Raw genomic sequence first — 20,600 nt, 5'->3', positions numbered from 1 at the left:
TCCATCCATCATCCATCATCCATCCATCCATCCATCCATCATCCATCATCCATCCATCCATCATCCATCCATCCATCCATCATCCATCCGTCCATCCGTCCATCCATCCATCCATCCATCCATCCATCCATCCATCCATCATCCATCCATCATCCATCATCCATCCATCCATCCATCATCCATCATCCATCATCCATCATCCATCCATCCATCATCCATCCATATCCATCCATCCATCCATCCATCCATCCATCCATCATCCATCCATCATCCATCCATCCATCCATCCATCCATCCATCCATCCATCCATCCATCCATCATCCATCCATCCATCATCCATCCATCCATCCATCATCCATCCATCCATCATCCATCATCCATCCATCCATCATCCATCCATCATCCATCCATATCCATCCATCCATCATCCATCCATCCATCATCCATCCATCCATCCATCCATCCATCCATCCATCCATCCATCCATCCATCATCCATCCATCCATCCATCCATCCATCATCCATCCATCCATCCATCCATCCATCCATCCATCCATCCATCCATCATCCATCCATCCATCCATCCATCCATCCATCCATCATCCATCCATCCATCCATCCATCCATCCATCCATCCATCCATCCATCCATCCATCCATCCATCCCTCTCTCTCCTATCCCTGCCCATGTGTGTACATCCAATAAATGAATTTATATCAGGTTTGTATCATAAGAGGATAAAAAGGGAAGAAACCCTCAGGAGAGGATGTGCTGGAGGCTGACACTCGAACTATGAAAGGAATCAGAGCAATTTGCTTTTCCATCCACCTTTCCTATTGTGTCTGGCACAGGCTTCAGGACTGTGGCATAATTAAAACCCAGTAAAGATTATGAGGCCGTAAAAAGGAAATTGTGAAACCCTCATGAACATTTACAGCCCCCATGGAAACATTTCGGGTTTGTGGTCTGGAGAAGTATTTCCTTGTCTCTTTAAGCACCAGGGGAGCACTTCCCTGGAATGGTCCCTGGCAGAGCTGCCAGCATTTCATGGGGCTCTACAAAACAGAATCTCCAGGCTTTGTCTGTGAACTGCTGTGTCCTGCAGGGTCACGTCAGGACAGCAGAATGATTTGTGGGGAAGGACTGGAGCAAGGGAACAGAATCACTGAATGGTTTGGGTGGGAAGGGACCTTACAGCCCACCCAGTGCCACCCCATCCATGGCAGGGACACCTCCCAGTGTCCCAGGCTGCTCCAGCCCCAGTGTCCAGCCTGGCCTTGGACACTGCAGGGATGCAGGGGCAGCCCCAGCTGCTCTGGCAATTCCAGCCCAGCCAGGAATTCCTCATTGCCAAGATCCCATCCCTGGCTGCCCTCTGGCACTGGGAGCCATTCCCTGGGTGCTGTCCCTGCAGGCCTTGGCCCCAGTCCCTCTGCAGCTCTCCTGGAGCCCCTGCAGGCCTGCAATGTGCTGGAAGCTCTCCCTGGATCCTTCTCCCCTCCAGGCGAGGCACTGCCAGCTCTCCCTTTCAATAATAATTATTATTTTGAACAGCGAAGGAATTCTTTGGCACAGCATCCTTAGGAACTGCCTCTAACTGGCGTTTTGGGGTCACTAAATAACCCCAAAAAGTCAACTACGGGCTGCTCCCCGCCACAATCAGCGCCGCAGCCGCGCCTCCTCCTGACGCCACCTCAGCGCCGCCATTACACCCTTCAGACCAGAACTACAACTCCCGTCGTGCCCCGCGGCGGGGCGCCCGCCGGGAGCCGCGCTGAGGCGGCGCGGAGCCTGCCGGGAGTTGTAGTCCCCGAGGCGGCAGGCGGGGAGCGAACTACCGGCGGCCGGAGGAAGCGGGGGCGGCGGGGCCGGGGCCGGGGCCGGGAGCGGGGCAGAGTCCCGGGATCGGGATGCGGCCGCGGCCCGGGACGCCGCCTCGTTGCCCGGAGCGACACCATGCACCCGGCCGTGGCGGTGGGGCTGGTGTTCGGCGGCTGCTGCAGCAACGTGGTGTTCCTGGAGCTGCTGGCCAGGTGCGGGGCCGCGGGGAGGATTTGGGGGGGATAAAGGCTCAGGGGAGCCCATTGCTGTGGGATTCCTGGGGTGAGGCCTCAGAGTGTGTGAGGGTACGGAGCGGTGTCGGGGTAGGTTTGGGAGACTGGGGGGATTTGGGGTGTGGGGGCACTGAGGGGGTTTCACCCCTCAGGCCTTGGTGCCCCTCATGAAGGAGCCCAGAGCTGGATCATCGCCTCCTGTCCCTGCTGGATGGGGTTTGGGGGGTTTTGGGGGTGTTTTGGGGTTGTTCCCTGGCTGTGGGCCGTGTCGGTGACCTGTCCGGGCACCGGGATGTCCCCTCTCCACTGTCCCCATCCCGGGCAGCGCTGAAATCCCCGGGACGAGGCAGGAGCTGGCCCCGGGGACAGCAGGGAATGTTGTACACCTGGGAGTGCGAGCTTGGAATGTTTTCCACCTGGGATCGTCACGCGATTTTCCACCTGCAAAGTCACTGAGTCCCCTTGAATTCTCAGGTTGGAGGCTGATGATTTTGGGGATCTCACTTCCCTCACCGTGATGAATTTGGGGATCTCACCTTCCTCACTCACCCTGGTGTTTTTGGGGATCTCACCTTCCTCACTCACCCTGGTGTTTTTGGGGATCTCACATTCCTCATCCTGGTGTTTTTTGGGATCTCATCTTCCTCCCCTGATGATTTTGGGATCTCACCTTCCTCACTCACCCTGATGTTTTTTGGCGATCTCACCTTCCTCACTCACCCTGATGATTTTGGGGATCTCACCTTCCTTCCCTGATGATTTTGGGATCTCACCTTCCTCCCCCTGGTGTTTTTGGGGATCTCACCTTCCTCACTCACCCTGGTGTTTTTGGGGATCTCACCTTCCTCCCCTGATGATTTTGGGATCTCACCTTCCTCACTCACCCTGATGTTTTTGGGGATCTCACCTTCCTCCCCCTGGTGTTTTTGGGGATCTCACCTTCCTCACCCCAATGTTTTTGGGGATCTCACCTTCCCCCCCTGAAAAGTTTTTGTGGCTCTCACCTTCCTCACTCCCCCTGGTGTTTTTGTGGCTCTCACCTTCCTCACTCCCCCTGGTGTGTTTGTGGCTCTCCCCTTCCTCGCCGTGCTGGAGGAAGGCTGGCAGGGTGTGCAGAGGGCTGCTCAGAAGGCTGGGAAAGCCTGACTGGGAACAGAGCGACGCCGGAGCTGGTTTGGAGTGTGCAATCCCAGTGAGTCAGCGTGGGGCTGCACCTCCTGAGCCCTCAGTGCACTCCAGCTTCCAAAAGCAGCCCTTCATCCCTCCCAGCCCATCAGAATCCCAGGGTATAAAGAAAAAGGGGACTGCAAAACCCAGCAGTTGGGATATTTGCTCCAAACTGGGATCCAGGTGCACAATCCCTGGGTAAATCCAGCAGCAGTTCCTGGAAGAAGAGACCTTGTGGGAGGAGTTGTTTTTCCCCTCAGGGATTGCTCCAATCTCTGCCTTTCCTGCCTGAATGACAGAGGAGAAATGAACCCTTTGGAAGCAAAAAAAAAACCCTTTGGATTTAGCTTTTTTTTTGCCACTCATTTCTCCTCCAAGCAAACCTTAAACCAAAACTTAAACCCTGTTCGAAGACTGAATTATTCAAAGGTGACTGAAGGCCAGAGGAGCAAATTCCAGAAGTCCCAATTGCAGGCATCAAGGAAAAGCTGCTTTTCACACAAAACCTTCTTTCAAGCAGCACCTCTCATCCACTTTTAAAATTCCTCCACTCCTAACATCTCAATTCCTGTGCCTTTTACTTGCCCTGCTCACCTTTAGTCCCAAAATTGGGATAACACCAATTATTTCATTGGGTTTTGGAAGGAAAAGTTCCCCCTGCAGATGAGTATTGATATTCCCAATATCCCAACTCTGATATTCCCATAACAAGCAAAATCCTGGAGCAGGATGCCAGGAAAAGGCTGGTGAGGAGTAGCAAAGGTGATTGGGAAGAAATTTGCTCAGGATTTATAAGGAAAGCAAAGGAATGAGAATTGTTTAGTCTGGAAATGCCTGAGGGCACACAAAAGGCTTTAAATGTGTGGAGAGTGGCTGCAGGGGAGAGGAGAGAAAGATTTCTGCTGGGCTGTGGAGGCAGAACAAGAAACTTTCCATTTCTTCATTTGAGGGGCTCAAATTGCTGTGCAAGGGACATAATCAGGCCCCAAAAAATCAGATTTTCTCCCTTTCCATGTGGTGAGGTAGGAGAGAGAGAGAGCAGGGAAATTTCTTGCTGGGAGGATTCTTTCCAGTTGTCTACAGCTGAAGCAGATACTGAGAGTTGGCAGATCAGGATTTATCTCATTTTTAGGTGCATCTGAGTGAGGATTATAAGCCAGAAAAGGAGCCCAGAATTCTTATCTGTGTCTTATCAGCCAGCACAAAACCCTGAGTGCCAACAGTGCTGATAAAATGGGGTCATGTCCAGGGCTCTGGGAGCTGGCAAAGCCCAGCCTGGGGTTATCCCAGGTTTCCAGCTCCTTGTGATCCTCTCTGGAGCTGAAAGGCTGCAGATAAGGCTGGAGATAAGATTGGCAATCCAGCTCTGCTTCAAGGTCTCTTCTCTTTCTCCCAGGAGCTTTTGGACCTTCCAGCTTCAGGGCTGAAGTTTTGTGGATAATGAAGTTTTCTGGATAATGAAGTTTTCTGGATAATGAAGTTTTCTGGATAATTCTTCCCCTGGGAAGAATATGGGGACTGGCAGGTGGGCAGAGGGAAGTGGCTCAGGGTGGTGCCCATCCCTGGAAAAAGCAGGGAAAAGGGGATTTTTCCAGTTCAAAAAAATTCCCCTTTTGCTTTCTCAGCCCAGCATTCCCCAGGTGTTGCTGCTGCTGAGAGCTCTGTGGGGCTGACAGAGGAGGATTTGGAGGAGACAGCTTGGAAATTCCCGTTTTCCAGAGCATTTCCCAGCTTGAATCCTGCAAAGCTGCATCCAGGGACAGCGTGTTCCATGAGGAGCAGGACTCTCCCAGGAATGCTTGGCCTCAGTTTCTGTCTTGCAGCAGAAAAGGGAGAAGATTCCCTAAAATCCCTGCATCTCCCACTTCTCATTATCTGCCCTGTCACGGCCTCCTCTGAGCTTCTGCTTCCCAGGAAATCCTTCCCTGCTCCCTGGAGCTGCTCAGGGAGGCTTTGGTTGAATTCCCTGGTGTGCAATTCCTGTTCCCAAGGATAAACCCTTGGTTTGCTCAGAGGTGGATGAGCAACCATGGATGTCATGTGGAATTTCTGCCTCCAGGGCTTTTTTGGGCTCCTGTGAGGAGTTTTGGTCCGTTCTGGAATTCACAACCAAAAGGGATTTTTTGCATCCTGGAGTTTTGGTCCGTTCTAGAATTCACAACCAAAAGGGATTTTTTGCATCCTGGAGTTTTGGTCCATTCTGGAATTCACAACCAAAAGGGATTTTTGCATCCTGGAGTTTTGGTCCATTCTGGAATTCACAACCAAAAGGGTTTTTTTGCATCCAGAATTCCCAATCCCAGGGGAGCTGCTCAGGGAGGCTTTGTTTGAATTCCCTGGTGTGGAATTCCTGTTCCCACAGGATAAACCCTTGGTTTGCTCAGAGGTGGTGGTGGTGGCATTCCTGCACTCCTGGGTCCCTCTAGGGGGACAAAAAGGGACTGAGAGGGTTCCTGTTGAGCTCTGACAGAATGTTGTGCATTTTGAAGCCTGCTGGAGTTGGTGTCACATTAAAAGGATCCGTGGATGTCACGTGGAATTTCTGCCTCCAGGGCTTTTTTGGGCTCCTGTGAGGAGTTTTGGTCCATTCTAGAATTCACAACCAAAAGGGTTTTTTGCATCCTGGAGTTTTGGTCCATTCTGGAATTCACAACCAAAAGGGTTTTTTGCATCCTGGAGTTTTGGTCCATTCTGGAATTCACAACCAAAAGGGTTTTTTGCATCCTGGAGTTTTGGTCCATTTTAGAATTCACAACCAAAAGGGTTTTTTTGCATCCTGAAATCCCAAGGTGCTGAAGCTTTTTCAGAGGGAACTGAGCAAACCTAAACCAGGGACACTCTGCCAGCACAGAGCTGACCTTGGCACTTCTCTCCTGCAGCAGGAATGAGGAATATTGAATTTCCAGCTGCCTTTTCCCCCTGGAAAAGCAGATTACCTCAGATTACCCAACCTCTGACAAACTCAGCTTTTAGGAAGGGACAGAGTCCTCCTAAAGGCACTTCCCGTGGGAAAGAGGGAGATCCAGCAGGTTTTGCTTTCCCTTCCTGACCTGACTGACCTGTTCCTCTTGGGAAATGTTGGAGGGAACACCCTGCAGGAGTTTGCACAAGCTCAGGTGAATAAACCCTGAGTAAAGCTCCTCCAGGGTAGGTCTCCTTCTGGGAAAAGGGGTTCTGGGTTCTGGGAATAGGGACAGGATTGTGGGAAAAGGGTCAGGATTCTGGGAAAAGGGACAGGATTCTAGGAAAAGGGACGGGAGTTTGGAAAAAGGGACAGGATTCTGGGTATAGGGATAGGATTCTGGAAAAAGGGACAGGAGTTTGGAAAAAGGGACAGGATTCTGGGTGTAGGGACAGGATTCTGGGTGTAGGGACAGGATTCTGGAGAAAGGAACAGGATTCTGGGAAAAGGGACAGGATTCTGGGAAAAGGAATAGGATTATGGGAAAAGGGACAGGATTTTTGGAAAAGGGATACAATTCTGGGAAAAGGGATTGAATTTTGGAAAAAGGGTCAGGATTCTGGGAAAAGGGACAGGATTCTGGGAAAAGGGACAGGATTCTGGAAAAAGGGATAGGAGTTTGGAAAAAGGGTTGGGATTCTGGGGAAAGGGACAGGATTCTGGAAAAAGGGATTGAATTTTGGAAAAAGGGACAGGATTCTGGGAATAGGGACAGGATTCTGGAAAAAGGGATAGGAGTTTGGAAAAAGGGTTGGGATTCTGGGGAAAGGCACAGGATTATGGGGAAAGGAACAGGATTCTGGGAATAGGGATAGGATTCTGGAAAAAGGGACAGGAGTTTGGGAAAAGGGACAGGAGTTTGGGAAAAGGGATAGGATTCTGGGAAAAGGGATAGGATTCTGGAAAAAGGGACAGGATTCTGGGAAAAGGGTTGGGATTTTGGAAAAAGGGACAGGATTCTGGGAAAAGGGACAGGATTCTGGGAAAAGGGACAGGATTCTGGGAAAAGGGTTGGGATTTTGGAAAAAGGGACAGGATTCTGGGTATAGGGATAGGATTCTGGAAAAAGGGACAGGAGTTTGGAAAAAGGGACAGGATTCTGGGAAAAGGGACAGGATTCTAGGAAAAGGGATAGGATTTTGGAAAAAGGGACAGGATTCTGGGCACAGGGACAGGATTCTGGGAATAGGGACAGGATTCTGGGGAAAGGGACAGGATTCTGGGAAAAGGGACAGGATTCTGGGAATAGGGACAGGATTCTGGGCACAGGGACAGGACTCTGGGCACAGGGACAGGATTCTGGGAATAGGGACAGGATTCTGGGAATAGGGACAGGATTCTGGGCCCAGGGACAGGATTCTGGGCACAGGGACAGGATTCTGGGAATAGGGACAGGACTCTGGGCACAGGGACAGGACTCTGGGCACAGGGACAGGATTGTGGGCACAGGGACAGGATTCTGGGAAAAGGCATAGGATTTTGGAAAAAGGGATAGGACTCTGGGCACAGGGACAGGACTCTGGGCACAGGGACAGGACTCTGGGCACAGGGACAGGATTCCTGTACAGGGACGGGATTCCCAGTCTTTGCTGGTGCCAGTGTTAGTTGCCCATGGGTGGCTCTGACGCCTGTCTCTCCTGGCTGCAGGCGGTTCCCAGGCTGTGGGAACATCGTCACCTTCTCCCAGTTCCTGTTCATCGCTGTGGAAGGTTTCATCTTCGAGGCCAACTTGGGCAGGAAGCGCCCGGCCATCCCCATCAGGTACAGTCCCAGGGTTTGCCCGAGCAGGGGTTGCCTGGATCTTTCTCCTATCTCCAAAAAGCTTTTCATGAAATGGATTTTCCTCTTGTCCTCTGGAAATGGCGTCCATCCTCTGCAGAGCCGCCTTGGGAAGCTGTCAGGCCGGGTAAAATCCACACTCTTTTATCAGGAATTTTCAATGGGAAGTTGCCATTCCCTGTCACAGGCACGGGGCAGAGTTTTGCACAGAGTTTGTTGTGCTTCAAGAGCTTTTCAGCTCTGGGATTTGGTGTGGTGGGAGTGGGAAGGGAAAGTTTTCCTCAAAAATCACCCAAATTCACTTCACATTTTTCCGCTGGGGACAGGCTCGGTGACAGAGCCAAGAGCTCTGCCCTGCTCCACACCTCTCTGTGCATTCCTGAGGGGTCTCTCAGCATCTCAGGGAGGTTCCTGCACATCTCCCAGGTATTTTTCCCCGTTTCAGGAACTATTTCATCATGGTGGCCATGTTCTTCACCGTCAGCGTGGTCAATAACTACGCCCTGAACCTGAACATCGCCATGCCGCTGCACATGATCTTCCGCTCGGTGAGCCCCCTCCTCATCCTCCTCATCCTCCTGGGGCCCCCATTCCATCCTTTCTGCTGGAACTGTCCCTGCTCCACGTGTCCTGAGAGAGCACCAAGCCCCCGTGGAGATCCTGAATTGCAGCTGCTGGGAAGAGCAGCCTCGCTCCAAAGCTCAGCTCCAAAGCTTTCACCTCATGGTGTTGATCATTAAACTCCAGCTTAATGGACAGGCAGGGAAACAGGCTCGGACAGGCTTTGGAATTCCAGAGCTGAGGGAGAAGTGGCAGCTCCTGGCAGATTCTGACAAAACCAATCCTGAACTCTGGATGGCCAAAGGGATCCAGCTTTCCCTGCCACCGAGTGGTTCATGTTCTGGTCTTGGAACATCATGGTCAGAGAGCATGGATTTGGGATTTGGGATTAATTCCACCTGCACAGGTCTTTGCTTTGGGGAACAAAAAAACCATTAAACTGCATCTTAACTTAAGTGTGGATGAGTGCCAGGCTAAAAGATCTTTTAAACCCCAAGGAAATGGAGCCCCAGCTGTTGGGAGTAACAAAATCTCCTGGTGGGAGGTGTGACCCTGTTCACAGGGGTCTGGGGATGAGGGAAGAGATGAGGATCTGACTCCAGGTTTCAGAAGGCTGAGTTATTATTTTATGGTATATATTATACTAAAACTACACTAAAAGAAGAGAAGAAAGGATTTCATCACAAGGCTGGCTAAGAATAGAACAGGAAAGAGTCAATACAAAAGTTTGGACAGAGAGTCCGAGCCAGCTGGGCTGTGATTGGCCATTAATTAGAAACAACCACATGAGCCAATCCCAGATGCACCTGTTGCATTCCACAGCAGCAGATAACCATTGGTTACATTTTGTTCCCGAGGCCTCTCAGCTTCTCAGGAGCAAAAATCCTCAGGAAAGGATTTTTCAGAAAATATCATGGCTGCAGGGAGGTCTTTTCCCACAGCATGTCCTAGGGGTGGAATATCTGGGATCAGGAGAGGTTCAAAGGGATAAAACCAGCCCACACTGAAGGAGACCAGTCCCACATGGCCTGTGAGGGGTGGTTGTGCTCCTGCAGTCAATCCCTGGAGCTGGGCTCCTGGTCCCAGTTAAACCAGTGGGATTTGCTGCAGGATGGATGGCATTTCCAGAGGCATTTGGCTTCTGGTCACACACTGAACAGAAACCAAGAGGAGGTCCCCTGGCCAGGAGATCCAATCCTTGTTCCCAAGGCACCCAGCTCACCTCCTCCTGGGTGAAGGGACTCACAGTCATGGAATCATTGAGGCAGGAAAAGAACTTTGAACTCGTGGAGTCAACCATTCCCAGCACTGCCAGGCCACCACTGCCCCCTGTCCCCAAGTGCCACATCCCCAGGGCTTGCAAATCCCCCCAGGGCAGGAGTTTTCCCAATATCCAAGCTCAAGGAAGCTGTTCCTTCTCCCTGTCAGTTTTCCTGCTCCAAACCTGGAGTTTCTCTTGGTGTTCTTGCAGTGTCCCTTTGGGATGAGCATCCCAAGCTGGGGCATTCTGGCCTGCTGACCTCCTGTTTTGTTTTCTCTTCTTTTTTATTCTCCCAGGGTTCTCTCATAGCAAGCATGGCTCTAGGGATCATCATCCTGAAGAAAAGGTAAATCCCAAACTTCATCTCTTTAGGGAATGCTCCGGATTAAACCCTGCTGGGTGTTTTGTGCCATCACTTTTCCTGTTAAATATTCTGATTTTAATGGTGGGAAACTGGGACAGAGAGCATGGCACAGAGGCTGGAATAGCTCCTTGTGCATTCCCACCTCTCCCTCCGTTCTTGGCTGGAATTTGGGAAGAGATTTTCCACAGCTGTGTTCACTGCTGGCTTTTCTGGATGCTGTGCTTGGGGGGGAGCTCAGTGCCTCCCTTCTGCTGGGGATTGGGCCTCCAGCAGTGCTGATAACATGCTGATAACATGCTGATAACACATTAATAACACACTGATAACATGTTGATAATACATTGATAACATGTTGATAGCACATTAATAACACACTGATAACATGTTGATAACATGCTGATAACACACTGATAACATGTTGATAACACATTGATAACATGCTGATAACATGTTGATAACACATTGATAACACGCTGATAACATGTTGATAACACATTAATAACACGCTGATAACACATTAATAACATGCTGGTAACATGTTGATAACACATTAATAACATGCTGATAACACATTAATAACATGCTGGTAACATGTTGATAACATGTTGATAACACATTAATAACATGCTGATAACACCTTAATAACACGCTGATAACATGTTGATAACACATTAATAACATGCTGATAACACGTTGATAACACATTAATAACATGCTGATAACACATTAATAACATGCTGATAACACGTTGAAAACACATTAATAACATGCTGATAACATGTTGATAACATGTTAATAACACACTAATAACATGCTGATAACACGTTGATAACACATTAATAACATGCTGATAACACCTTAATAACATGCTGATAACACATTAATAACACGCTGATAACATGTTGATAACACATTAACAACACGCTGATAGCATGTTGATAACACATTAATAACATGCTGATAACATGTTGATAACACATTAATAACACGCTGATAACACGTTGATAACACATTAACAACATGCTGATAACATGTTGATAACACATTAATTACACGCTGATAACATGTTGATAACACATTACCAACATGCTGATAACATGTTGATAACACGTTAATAACACGCTGATAACATGTTGATAACACATTAACAACATGCTGATAACATGTTGATAACACATTAATAACACGCTGATAACACGCTGATAACACATTAATAACATTGATAACTCTGAGCTGTGCCTGCACAGAGCCAAGGCTGGAGCTGTGGGATAAACTGGGAGAAGTGTTGGGATAAATGTGGGCAGAAAAGCTTCCTGAGGTGCTGAGCTGGAGTCAGCTGGCCCTGCCAGGGTTAGGAGGTGGGAATGTGGGGAATGGCAATGGTGGAATGGAGGTGGGAATGTGCCCCTGATCCCAGGTTTGGAGCAGGAACCCAGGCAGGCAGGGATGGATGTGAGCCAGGTGGGGCTGGTGACGTGTCCCTTGTCCCCCGTGCAGGTACAGCGTGTCCAAGTACAGCTCCATAGCCCTGGTGTCCCTGGGCATCTTCACCTGCACCTTCATGTCTGCAAAGCAAGTGGTAAGGATGGGAAGGGACAAGGAACCTCAGCAATTCCCTTGGCCTGATTTTTCATGGAGGTGTCTCCTACCTCTGCATCTGCTCCCCAAGAGCTTTTCCTCCTGGTTCTATTTTCCTGTGGGATTTCATTTTATTACAGGTGTAATAAAATGAAATCTTCACCTGTTCATGCTGCTTTTTGGAAATAAATCTTTTTTTTTTTTTTTTTGGCCTCAGAGGTAACAGAAGGAAGCTGCTTTTCCTTGCCTGGTGTGGCAGGCAGGAGCAGGTGAATCCTAAACAAAAATCCATCAGAAATCTTCCCTCCTTCCATCCCACAAAAGATTGTTGCCTTTCAGGCTGGGTTTTTCCTCTTGTCATCCAGCCTGACCTTTAAATAAAGTGCCCGTGCTTGGAGAGCAGGAGGGAGGGAAGCAAATCCACGTGGAGCACACTCAGAGCTTTCCCTGGGTCAGCACCCACGGCCTGACCCCGTCAGCCGATGACAAAAAAATGGCACAAAGTGAAAATTGGCTGCACTTAATCCAGCTCAGAGAGGCTGGAAACGAAAGGGAGCTGTCAGAGCTCCAAATTCCCCATCATTTCAGAGCTTTTCACCCTCAGGGTGGCTGGGGGAGGGCTGGGCTCTGCAGCCTTGGCTCTGAGTTAATCCACATCAGCTCCCAGCAGGGCTGGAGCCTGGGGCAGAGCTGACACCGGTGGCAAAGGTGAATAAATCTGATTTTCCCTGGAGCACGGGGAGAGAGCTGAGGCAACTCCAGCTGGAGCTGTGCCCTCAGCCTCATCTCCTCAATTGCTTAACCACAAGCCTGGTTTAGGCCTGGTTTTAGGCCTGGTTTTAGCTCCTGATGGGGTTGGCCAGGGCTCTTATTCCTTCCTAGAGAGTCATCTCTGGGAATGGGGACACAGGAATGTGGGAATGGGGACACAGGAACCTGGGAATGGGATGGGGACACAGGAACCTGGGAATGGGATGGAGATACCTCCCTACACAGGGATCTGGGAATGGGCTGGTTTTGAGGGCTTGAAAAGCAACACTAATTACTTTTGTAATTAAAAAAGTTTAAAAAGTTAAAAGTTAAAGTTAATAGTTAAAGTTAAAAAAGTTCAGTCTCATCAAACCAGGCCGTTCCTTTCAGGCAAAATCCTGATTTGATCAGACTCTGCCACTTTTTTTTTTGCTGGAATCTGCATTCCCTGGGGCTGCTGCAGGGACCTGGTGGCTCTTGGTGACTCTTGTGTCTCCCTTCAGGCATCTGACTCCAGCTCAAGTCAAGAGGATGGACCCCAGGCTTTCCTCTGGTGGTTGCTGGGTACGTGAGGGCCACATTTCTGGGATACTGCCAGGATTCTTGGAATTCTCTTGGCAAAGGCCGCCCTGCCTGGAGCAGAGAGGGAGAGGGGCTGGGGCTGCTCCAGGTGTTCCTCTGCACAGGATTTCACAGATGAGGCTTTATCTGTGGTTCCCTACCTCCACCCTGGGTCTGTTGGTGGCTCTTTGGGAAATCTGGCATTGATTGTTATCAGTGGTGGCACAAACTGCATCCCTGGTATTTTTAAGGGATCTCTTGGAGACCTGTAATCAAACCCCAAAACCGTTATCAGTTTTCTTACCAAGCCTGGGCAGTTTGTTTGGGTTCTTTTTCCCCCCTGAAAGCCAAATTTGGTGAGTTGAAGCTGCAGAGCTGTGCTTCCCTTGCAGGTATTGCTGCCCTCACCTTTGCCCTGCTGATGTCTGCCAGGATGGGCATTTTCCAGGAGACACTGTACAAGAAATTTGGGAAGCACTCCAAGGAAGCCCTGTTCTACAACGTGAGTCCCTGGGGCTCCCCCTGCTCCGAGCTCCCTTCTGTGACCGTGTCCACAGGGGTCTGAGGAGGAGGGAAGAGACGAGGATCTGACTCCATGTTTCAGAAGGCCGAGTTATTATTTTATGATATATATTACATTAAAACCACACTAAAAGAAGAGAAGAAAGGATTTCATCAGAAGGCTGGCTAAGAATAGAAAAACAAAGAATGATAACAAAGGCTTGTGGCTCAGACAGAGAGTCTGAGCCAGCTGGGCTGTGATTGGCCATTAATTAGAAACAACCCCATGAGCCCAATCCCAGATGCACCTGTTGCATTCCACAGCAGCAGATAACCATTGGTTACATTTTGTTCCCGAGGCCTCTCAGCTTCTCAGGAGCAAAAATCCTCAGGAAAGGATTTTTCAGAAAATATCATGGCTGCGGGGAGGTCTTTTCCCACAGCACGTCCCAGGGGTGGAATATCTGGGATCGGGAGAGGTTCAAAGGGATAAAACCAGCCCACACTGAAGGAGACCAGTCCCACGTGGCCTGTGAGGGGTGGTTGTACTCCTGCAGTCAATCCCTGGAGCTGGGCTCCTGGTCCCAGTTAAACCAGTGGGATTTGCTGCAGGATGGATGGCATTTCCAGAGGCATTTGGCTTCTGGTCACACACTGAAAAGAAACCAAGAGGAGGTCCCCTGGCCAGGAGATCCAATCCTTGTTTTTTCATAAAAGATGTCTGTGACACCCTTCCCACTCCTGCACTGGGCACAGAAAGGATCCCACACTGGCAGGAGGGAGCAGTGAGGAGCCTGCTGTGATCCAGCTGCTTTCCAGCAGGGAATTGGGCTGGATTCCCCTCCCCTGATCCCACCCTGGATTTGTTTCTCCCCCCAGCACGCGTTGCCGCTCCCTGGATTCCTGCTCCTGGCTCCCAACATTTACCAGCACGCCGTGCTCTTCAGCCAGTCTGGTGAGTGAGTGCTCTGCTCAGGGATCCCTGCTCCTGGGCCTTCCCATCCTCTGGAAGATCCTCTGGGAAGTTCATTCCTGCACTTGTGCATGCTGGCATCTTGGGGTGTTCCAGGCCTTTTGGATTTTGAGGAATTTCAGGAAGGAATTCCTGGCTGGGCTGGAATTGCCAGAGCAGCTGGGGCTGCCCCTGCATCCCTGCAGTGCCCCAGGCCAGGCTGGACCCTGGGGCTGGAGCAGCCTGGGACACTGGGAGGTGTCCCTGCCATGGCATGGGTGGAATTTTAACCATTCCATAATTCCAAGTTTCTTACCAATTCCCACACACCAGCCACATCCAAGAGGGATCCCTGGGAAAAGGAGCGTGGGAGCTCAGAAATGGGAGAACCAGGGCCTGATCCTCAATAAGGGATGTAAACAAGGACCTGCTGGGATTTTTTTTTTTTTTTTTTGCTGGTGCTCCCCAGGATTTGCTGTGGGAACAGAGAGGATTCCTCCAGCACCAGACCAAGACAGAGCTTTCCTCCTAACATTTTTCCTTATTTTCCCTTCTTCCCTCTGGAATTGCAGGCTGTGTAAGGCTGCAGGGAATCCTGGGTCATGCTTAGGCCTGGCAAGGAGAGAGGCTCCTCCAGCAGTGACCTCATCCTATTCTTTTTCCCTTTTTCTCTTTTTGGTTCCCTTTTTCCCTGCAGAGCTGTTCCAGGTGCCGGTGATCGGCCTGACCCTGCCCATCATGTGGTTCTACCTCCTGATGAACGTCATCACCCAGTATCCTTTATCCTTGATCCCATCTTTTATGGGGCGGCACAGCAGGGCTGGGGCCGCCTTCCTCAATCCTTGGAGGCTTCCCTGCCCTCGGGAGCTGCTGGTGCTGGAACTCCAGAAATGCAGGGAAAGGGAGCTTCTGTTTTTTTAGGCTGGACTCAGTGATCTCAAAGGTCTTTTCCAGCCTGGTTTGTTCTGGGATTTTGGGACTTCTGCTCCATGAAAATGGAGGAGTTTGGAGCTTCCCTTGTCCAACTGAGCCCTGGCTGCTCTACTGGGGACATCTGAGATTTGGGGTTTCCCTGAGTTCATAGCATTCTGTTCCAACCCAGCTGATCCCAGGAGGGAATTTCCCCATCCACAGCAGGCTGCCCATCTCCCTGCTCATTCCCATTCCCAAAGGGAATCCCAATTTCCATCCCTGCTATCCCTTGCCTCCTGCTCCCAGGAGGAGATAAATCCTTGGGAGTCTTCCCTGCCCTCAAGAGCTGCTGGTGGTGGAACTCCAAAAATATGGGGAAAAGGAACTTTGGTTTTTTAGGCTGGACTTCATCTCAAAGGTCTTTCCCAGCCTGGTTTGTTCTGGGATTCTGGGACTCCTGCTCCATGGAAATGGAGGAGTTTGGAGCTTCTGTGCTCTAGTGGGGACATCTGAGATTTGGCGTTTCCCTGAGTTTGATGTGTCCCGTTCCAGCCCAGCTGATCCCAGGAGGGAATTTCCCCCATCCACAGCGGGCTGCCCATTCCCAAAGGGAATCCCAGTTTCCGTGCCTGCCGTCCCTTAGCTCCTGCCCCCAGGTACGTCTGCATCCGCGGCGTTTTCATCCTGACCACGGAGTGCACGTCCCTGACGGTCACGCTGGTGGTGACGCTGCGCAAGTTCGTCAGCCTCATCTTCTCCATCCTGTACTTCCAGAACCCCTTCACGGGCTGGCACTGGCTGGGCACTGCCTTTGTCTTCGTGGGCACCCTGATGTACACGGAGCTGTGGAACAGCCTGGGGCCCCTCCTGGCGCGCTGCCGCAGCCGGGGCAGGCCCAAGGAGCAGTGAATCCAGGGAATTCCCGCAGGGAGCTTTTGGGTGTTTGCCAGAACAGCAGAGCAGCAGGGAGCCCCCCCCCCCAATCCAGGGGGTGTTTTTGTACCAGGGGAGGTGTTGGCTGTGCCAAGCTCCTGGGAGAATGGGGAGCCTCCACTGGGAACTTGGGGAAAGGATCATGGAGAAACAATCTGGGCATTTTTGTGAGTTGGCATTTTTTAGGCAACCCCTTTTGCTTCTTTTTTGTTTTTGTTTTTTTTTTTTTCCTTTCCCATTGGAATAACCCTTTTTAAGGAGAAGCTGATCCAGAGCTTTGTTGGGAACCTGGGAGCCCAACTTCCGTGGCTGTTGCCTTGGATCAGCTGGACCCTGAGCCAGTTTGGTGCCGTCCTTTAATCGCCCCGGTGTCTGGAGCTGGTGGCTGAGCCCCATTCCAGCGGGAATCCCTGATCCCTGTGCTGGGAGGATGTGGGATACAGCCCCGGCTGGAGCTCCCAGTCTGCCCAGTGCATCCTGGGCTTCCTCTCCCAGTTCTCCTCCCATCCCTTGGGATCAGCTTCCTCGTGGCTTTTGTGCCAGCCTGGCACAGAGGCTCCCTGTCCCTCAGTGCCACCCCTGGCTGCTTTTCCTGGAGCTTCCCTGCAGTTTTCCTGGAGCAGCACCTTGTTCCCGTGGTGATGCTGCTGTCCCTGCTCAGCTGGGACAGTGGAGGGGTGAAGGGGCTTGAACAGCAAAGGAAAAATGATGGAAAAAAATCCCAAAGTGATGGAAAGGCAGCACCTCCCTGCCAGGCATTCCCTGAGCCAAGGCCACCTTTCCAAAACTTCCTCCCTCTATTTTTTAATCAGCTCTCTGGGATAATCCCCTTCCCAGCTTTCCATGGCCTCATCCTTGCTGGGAGCAGAGTGGGAAAAGGGAAAGGCTCCATGCTGTGCTGGGAGCACTGGTTTAGCCCCAGCCCCAAATCCCAGTGTGGGAAAAAGGAATTCCATCCCACCCAGAGCCAGCATGGTGCTGCCAGGACCTGCAGCTCCATCCCAACGTCCTGAAGGTTTTTTTTCTTTTCCGTTTCCATTTTTCCTGAGCCTGAAAAAGCTGAATTTCAAGTGCCATGGGATTTTTGCAGGGATTTGTGGATGGGGAGGCTGACCTGGAGTAGGACAGGTGTTGTTCCAGCTGTTTGTGGTGGCTCCAGGAGGCACCTAGAGAGAGGCAAAACCTTTATCCCTGATTTTCCTCTTCACACGGAGCTTCAGCTGGGACTGGCGAGGTGGGGAAGCCAACAGAAATTTGGGATGGAGGATTCTGGGAGCAGGGAGTAACTGGTGAGGTTCTTCAGAGATCAAACACGGCGGGGAAACACCGGAGCTGTAACTCCAGGTCCGGGGGTGTTTGATCCAGGGATTGTGGGATCCTGCGGTTGTTTTATCCAGGGATTGTTTTATCCAGAGATTGTAGCATCCAGGGATTGTTTTATCCAGGGGTTGCAGGATCCAGGGATTGCGGGATCCAGGGATTGCGGGATACAGGGATTGTAGCATACAGGGATTGCGGTATCCAGGGATTGCTTGATACAGGGGTTGTAGCATCCAGGGATTGTTTTATCCAGGGGTTGCAGGATCCAGGGGTTGCAGGATCCAGGGATTGCGGGATACAGGGATTGTAGCATACAGGGATTGCGGTATCCAGGGATTGCTTGATACAGGGGTTGTAGCATCCAGGGATTGTTTTATCCAGGGGTTGCAGGATCCAGGGGTTGCAGGATCCAGGGATTGCGGGATACAGGGATTGTAGCATACAGGGATTGCGGTATCCAGGGATTGCTTGATACAGGGGTTGTAGCATCCAGGGATTGTTTTATCCAGGGGTTGCGGGATCCAGGGATTGTTTTATCCAGGGATTGTGGGATCCAGCGATTGTTGGATACAGGGATTGTAGGATCCAGAGATTGCGGGATCCAGGGATTGTTGGATACAGGGATTGCGGGATCCAGGGATTGTTTTATCCAGGGATTGCTTTATCCAGGGATTGTAGGATACAGGGATTGCTTTATCCAGGGATTGTGGGATCCAGGGATTGCGGGATCCAGGGATTGCGGGATCCAGGGATTGTGGGATCCAGGGGTTGTTTTATCCAGGGATTGAGGGTCCGGGGGCTGAGCAGAGCTGACACGGAGCTGCTCCCAGGTGTCACATCCTGTGCATCCTCTGGGTCCCTCTGCCTCTCCAGGACCTTGCACGTTGTCCCCCGTTCCCATGAGACACGGGAACATTTGGGGGATTTGGGCACTCCTGTTTTTTGGTTTTTTACCATGTGCTTTTCACTCCCAACACATCAACCTTGGGTTGTTAGTTGCTGTCAGGGGCATTTTTTAACTTCCAGCGTGACGAGTGCGTTTGGGGTATTTATGGAGCCACAGGAGTGGCAGCAATTCCCTCCCGCTGCAGGACAGAGCAGGAAAGGTCCTGGCAGAGGGGCCTTGGTAGCCAAAATTAATTAACCCAGGCTCCCCCTCCAGGCTGGGGCTGCTGATTAGTGTGGGTTTAATGTTTGTGTAGAGACCAGAGCACCTATTTTTTAGCAGAGGCTGGAGAAGGGAAGGAGCCCGGCCGCTTTTGGGGTGGCTGGTTGGGTTTGGGGTGGGGTTTGGGTTGGTTTTTTTAAAGTGAAATAAATCTGTATCCTCTTCAGCGGCTGCTGGGTGTGTGTCTCATTTCCTGCTTTGCTGGTGGCTGGAAAATCAATGGAACCATGGAATCGTTTGGGTTGGAAAAGCCCTCTAAGATCACCCAGCAGTGCCAGGGCCACCACTGATGAATGTCCCCAAGTGCCACCTCCACCCCCAGGGATGGGGACTCCACTGCCCTGTCCCAACCCTTCCCATGAAGAAATTTTCCATGAATATCCAATCTAAGTAACAACTCACCATTTTTCTCTAATATAAGAGAAAATAGCAAAGACTCAGCCTGGCTGGGTGAAGTTCTGGAGAAGATCCCACCATCAGATCCAAGCTTCTCTAAATTCTGCACCGATGGGAGCCGGGAGCAGCTGGGAAAGGGGAAATTTGGGATTTGAGGTCTCCCAGCAAGACTCAAATCCTCACTAATGTCCAGATTTGGGGTGCCAGGCAAGATTCAAATCTTCATCAGAATCTGAGGTTCTCCAAAAAGACTCAAAATCTCAAACCATGAGGAACTGAGGTTCTCCAAAAAGACTCAAGTCCTTAAACCGTTAAAATTTGAGGTTCTCCAAAAAGGCACAAATCCTCAAAGCATCAGAATTTGAGGTTCTCCCAAAAAACTCAAATCCTGAAATCAGAATTTGAGGTTCTCCAAAAAGACTCAAGTCCTTAAACCATCAAAATCTGAGATTCTCCAAAAAGACTCAAATCCTCAAACATCAGACTGTCAGGTTCTCCCAAAAACTCAAATACTTAAATCAGAATGTCAGGTTCTCCAAAACGACTCAAATCCTCAAATCAGAATTTCAGGTTCTCCAGAAAACTTTAAATCCTCAAAACATCAGAATCTGAGGTTCTCCCCCCCAAAAAAAATCAAATCCTTAAATCAGAATTTGAGGTTCTCAAAAAAGATTCAAATCCTCAAACCATTAGAATATGAGATTCTCCAAAAAGACTCGAATCCTCAAACCAGAATTTGAGGTTCTCCAAAAAGACTCAAATCCTCAAGACATCATACTGTCAGGTTCTCCCAAAAACTCAAATACTTAAATAAGAATTTGAGGTTATCCAAAAAACTTTAAATGCCCAAACCACCAGAATCTGAGGTTCTCCAAAAAGACTCAAATCTTCAAACCATCAGAATTTGAGGTTTTCTGAAAAGATTCAAATCAGAGACTGAGGTTCTTCAGGAAGACTCAAAATCCCAAATCAGAATTTGATGTTCTCCAAAGACTCAAATCCTCAAACCATCGGAATTTGACGTTCCCCAAAAAGACTCAAATCTTCCTCTGAGGTTCTCCAAAAGTATTCAAACCCCCAAAACATCAGAATCTGGGGTTGTTCCAAAAGCTTTAAATCCTCTGTAAAACTCCAGGCTCAGTTTGACCCTGACCAATTTAAGGTTGGACTCTGCTGTAATTCACACACTCTTCCCTGCCAATAAAACCAGAATTCCCTGAAAAAATCTGGGAGGAGGAATGTAAATATTAAAAATATAATCCAGGCAGAATTCTGCCTTCAACCCCAGCCAGATGTTCCACACTTCAGAATGCAGGAAAGGGCAGCACAATCCAGATGTTTTGGGTTAGGAAATTAAATTTTGGGCTAGGAATTTGAATT

At 50.1% G+C, this 20,600-nt stretch overlaps 1 protein-coding gene across 1 annotated transcript; it reads left to right on the top strand.

The window, feature by feature from the left end:
* The first annotated feature begins 1,849 nt into the window (after positions 1-1,849).
* On the top strand, positions 1,850-18,990 carry SLC35B4 (solute carrier family 35 member B4). Its single transcript, XM_036401118.2, has 10 exons — positions 1,850-2,034; positions 7,832-7,945; positions 8,409-8,511; positions 10,082-10,131; positions 11,647-11,728; positions 12,981-13,041; positions 13,431-13,540; positions 14,419-14,494; positions 15,189-15,264; positions 16,060-18,990. The coding sequence occupies exons 1-10, from the start codon at positions 1,958-1,960 to the stop codon at positions 16,310-16,312; spliced, it is 1,002 nt and encodes a 333-aa protein (XP_036257011.1). The 5' UTR covers positions 1,850-1,957; the 3' UTR covers positions 16,313-18,990.
* The last annotated feature ends 1,610 nt before the right edge of the window (positions 18,991-20,600 follow it).

This window comes from Molothrus ater, chromosome 5 (assembly GCF_012460135.2).
Source record: "Molothrus ater isolate BHLD 08-10-18 breed brown headed cowbird chromosome 5, BPBGC_Mater_1.1, whole genome shotgun sequence".
Classification (NCBI taxonomy): domain Eukaryota; kingdom Metazoa; phylum Chordata; class Aves; order Passeriformes; family Icteridae; genus Molothrus; species Molothrus ater.
This window is presented reverse-complemented; position numbering and strand designations above follow the sequence as displayed.

Coding starts and splice junctions, on each gene's coding strand:
- SLC35B4 (XM_036401118.2), top strand. CDS start 1,958: ATGCACCCGGCCGTGGCGGTGGGGCTGGTGTTCGGCGGCTGCTGCAGC. Junction 8,512..10,081: donor TGCACATGATCTTCCGCTCG/GTGAGCCCCCTC, acceptor TTATTCTCCCAG/GGTTCTCTCATAGCAAGCAT. Junction 13,042..13,430: donor TTTCCTCTGGTGGTTGCTGG/GTACGTGAGGGC, acceptor CTTCCCTTGCAG/GTATTGCTGCCCTCACCTTT.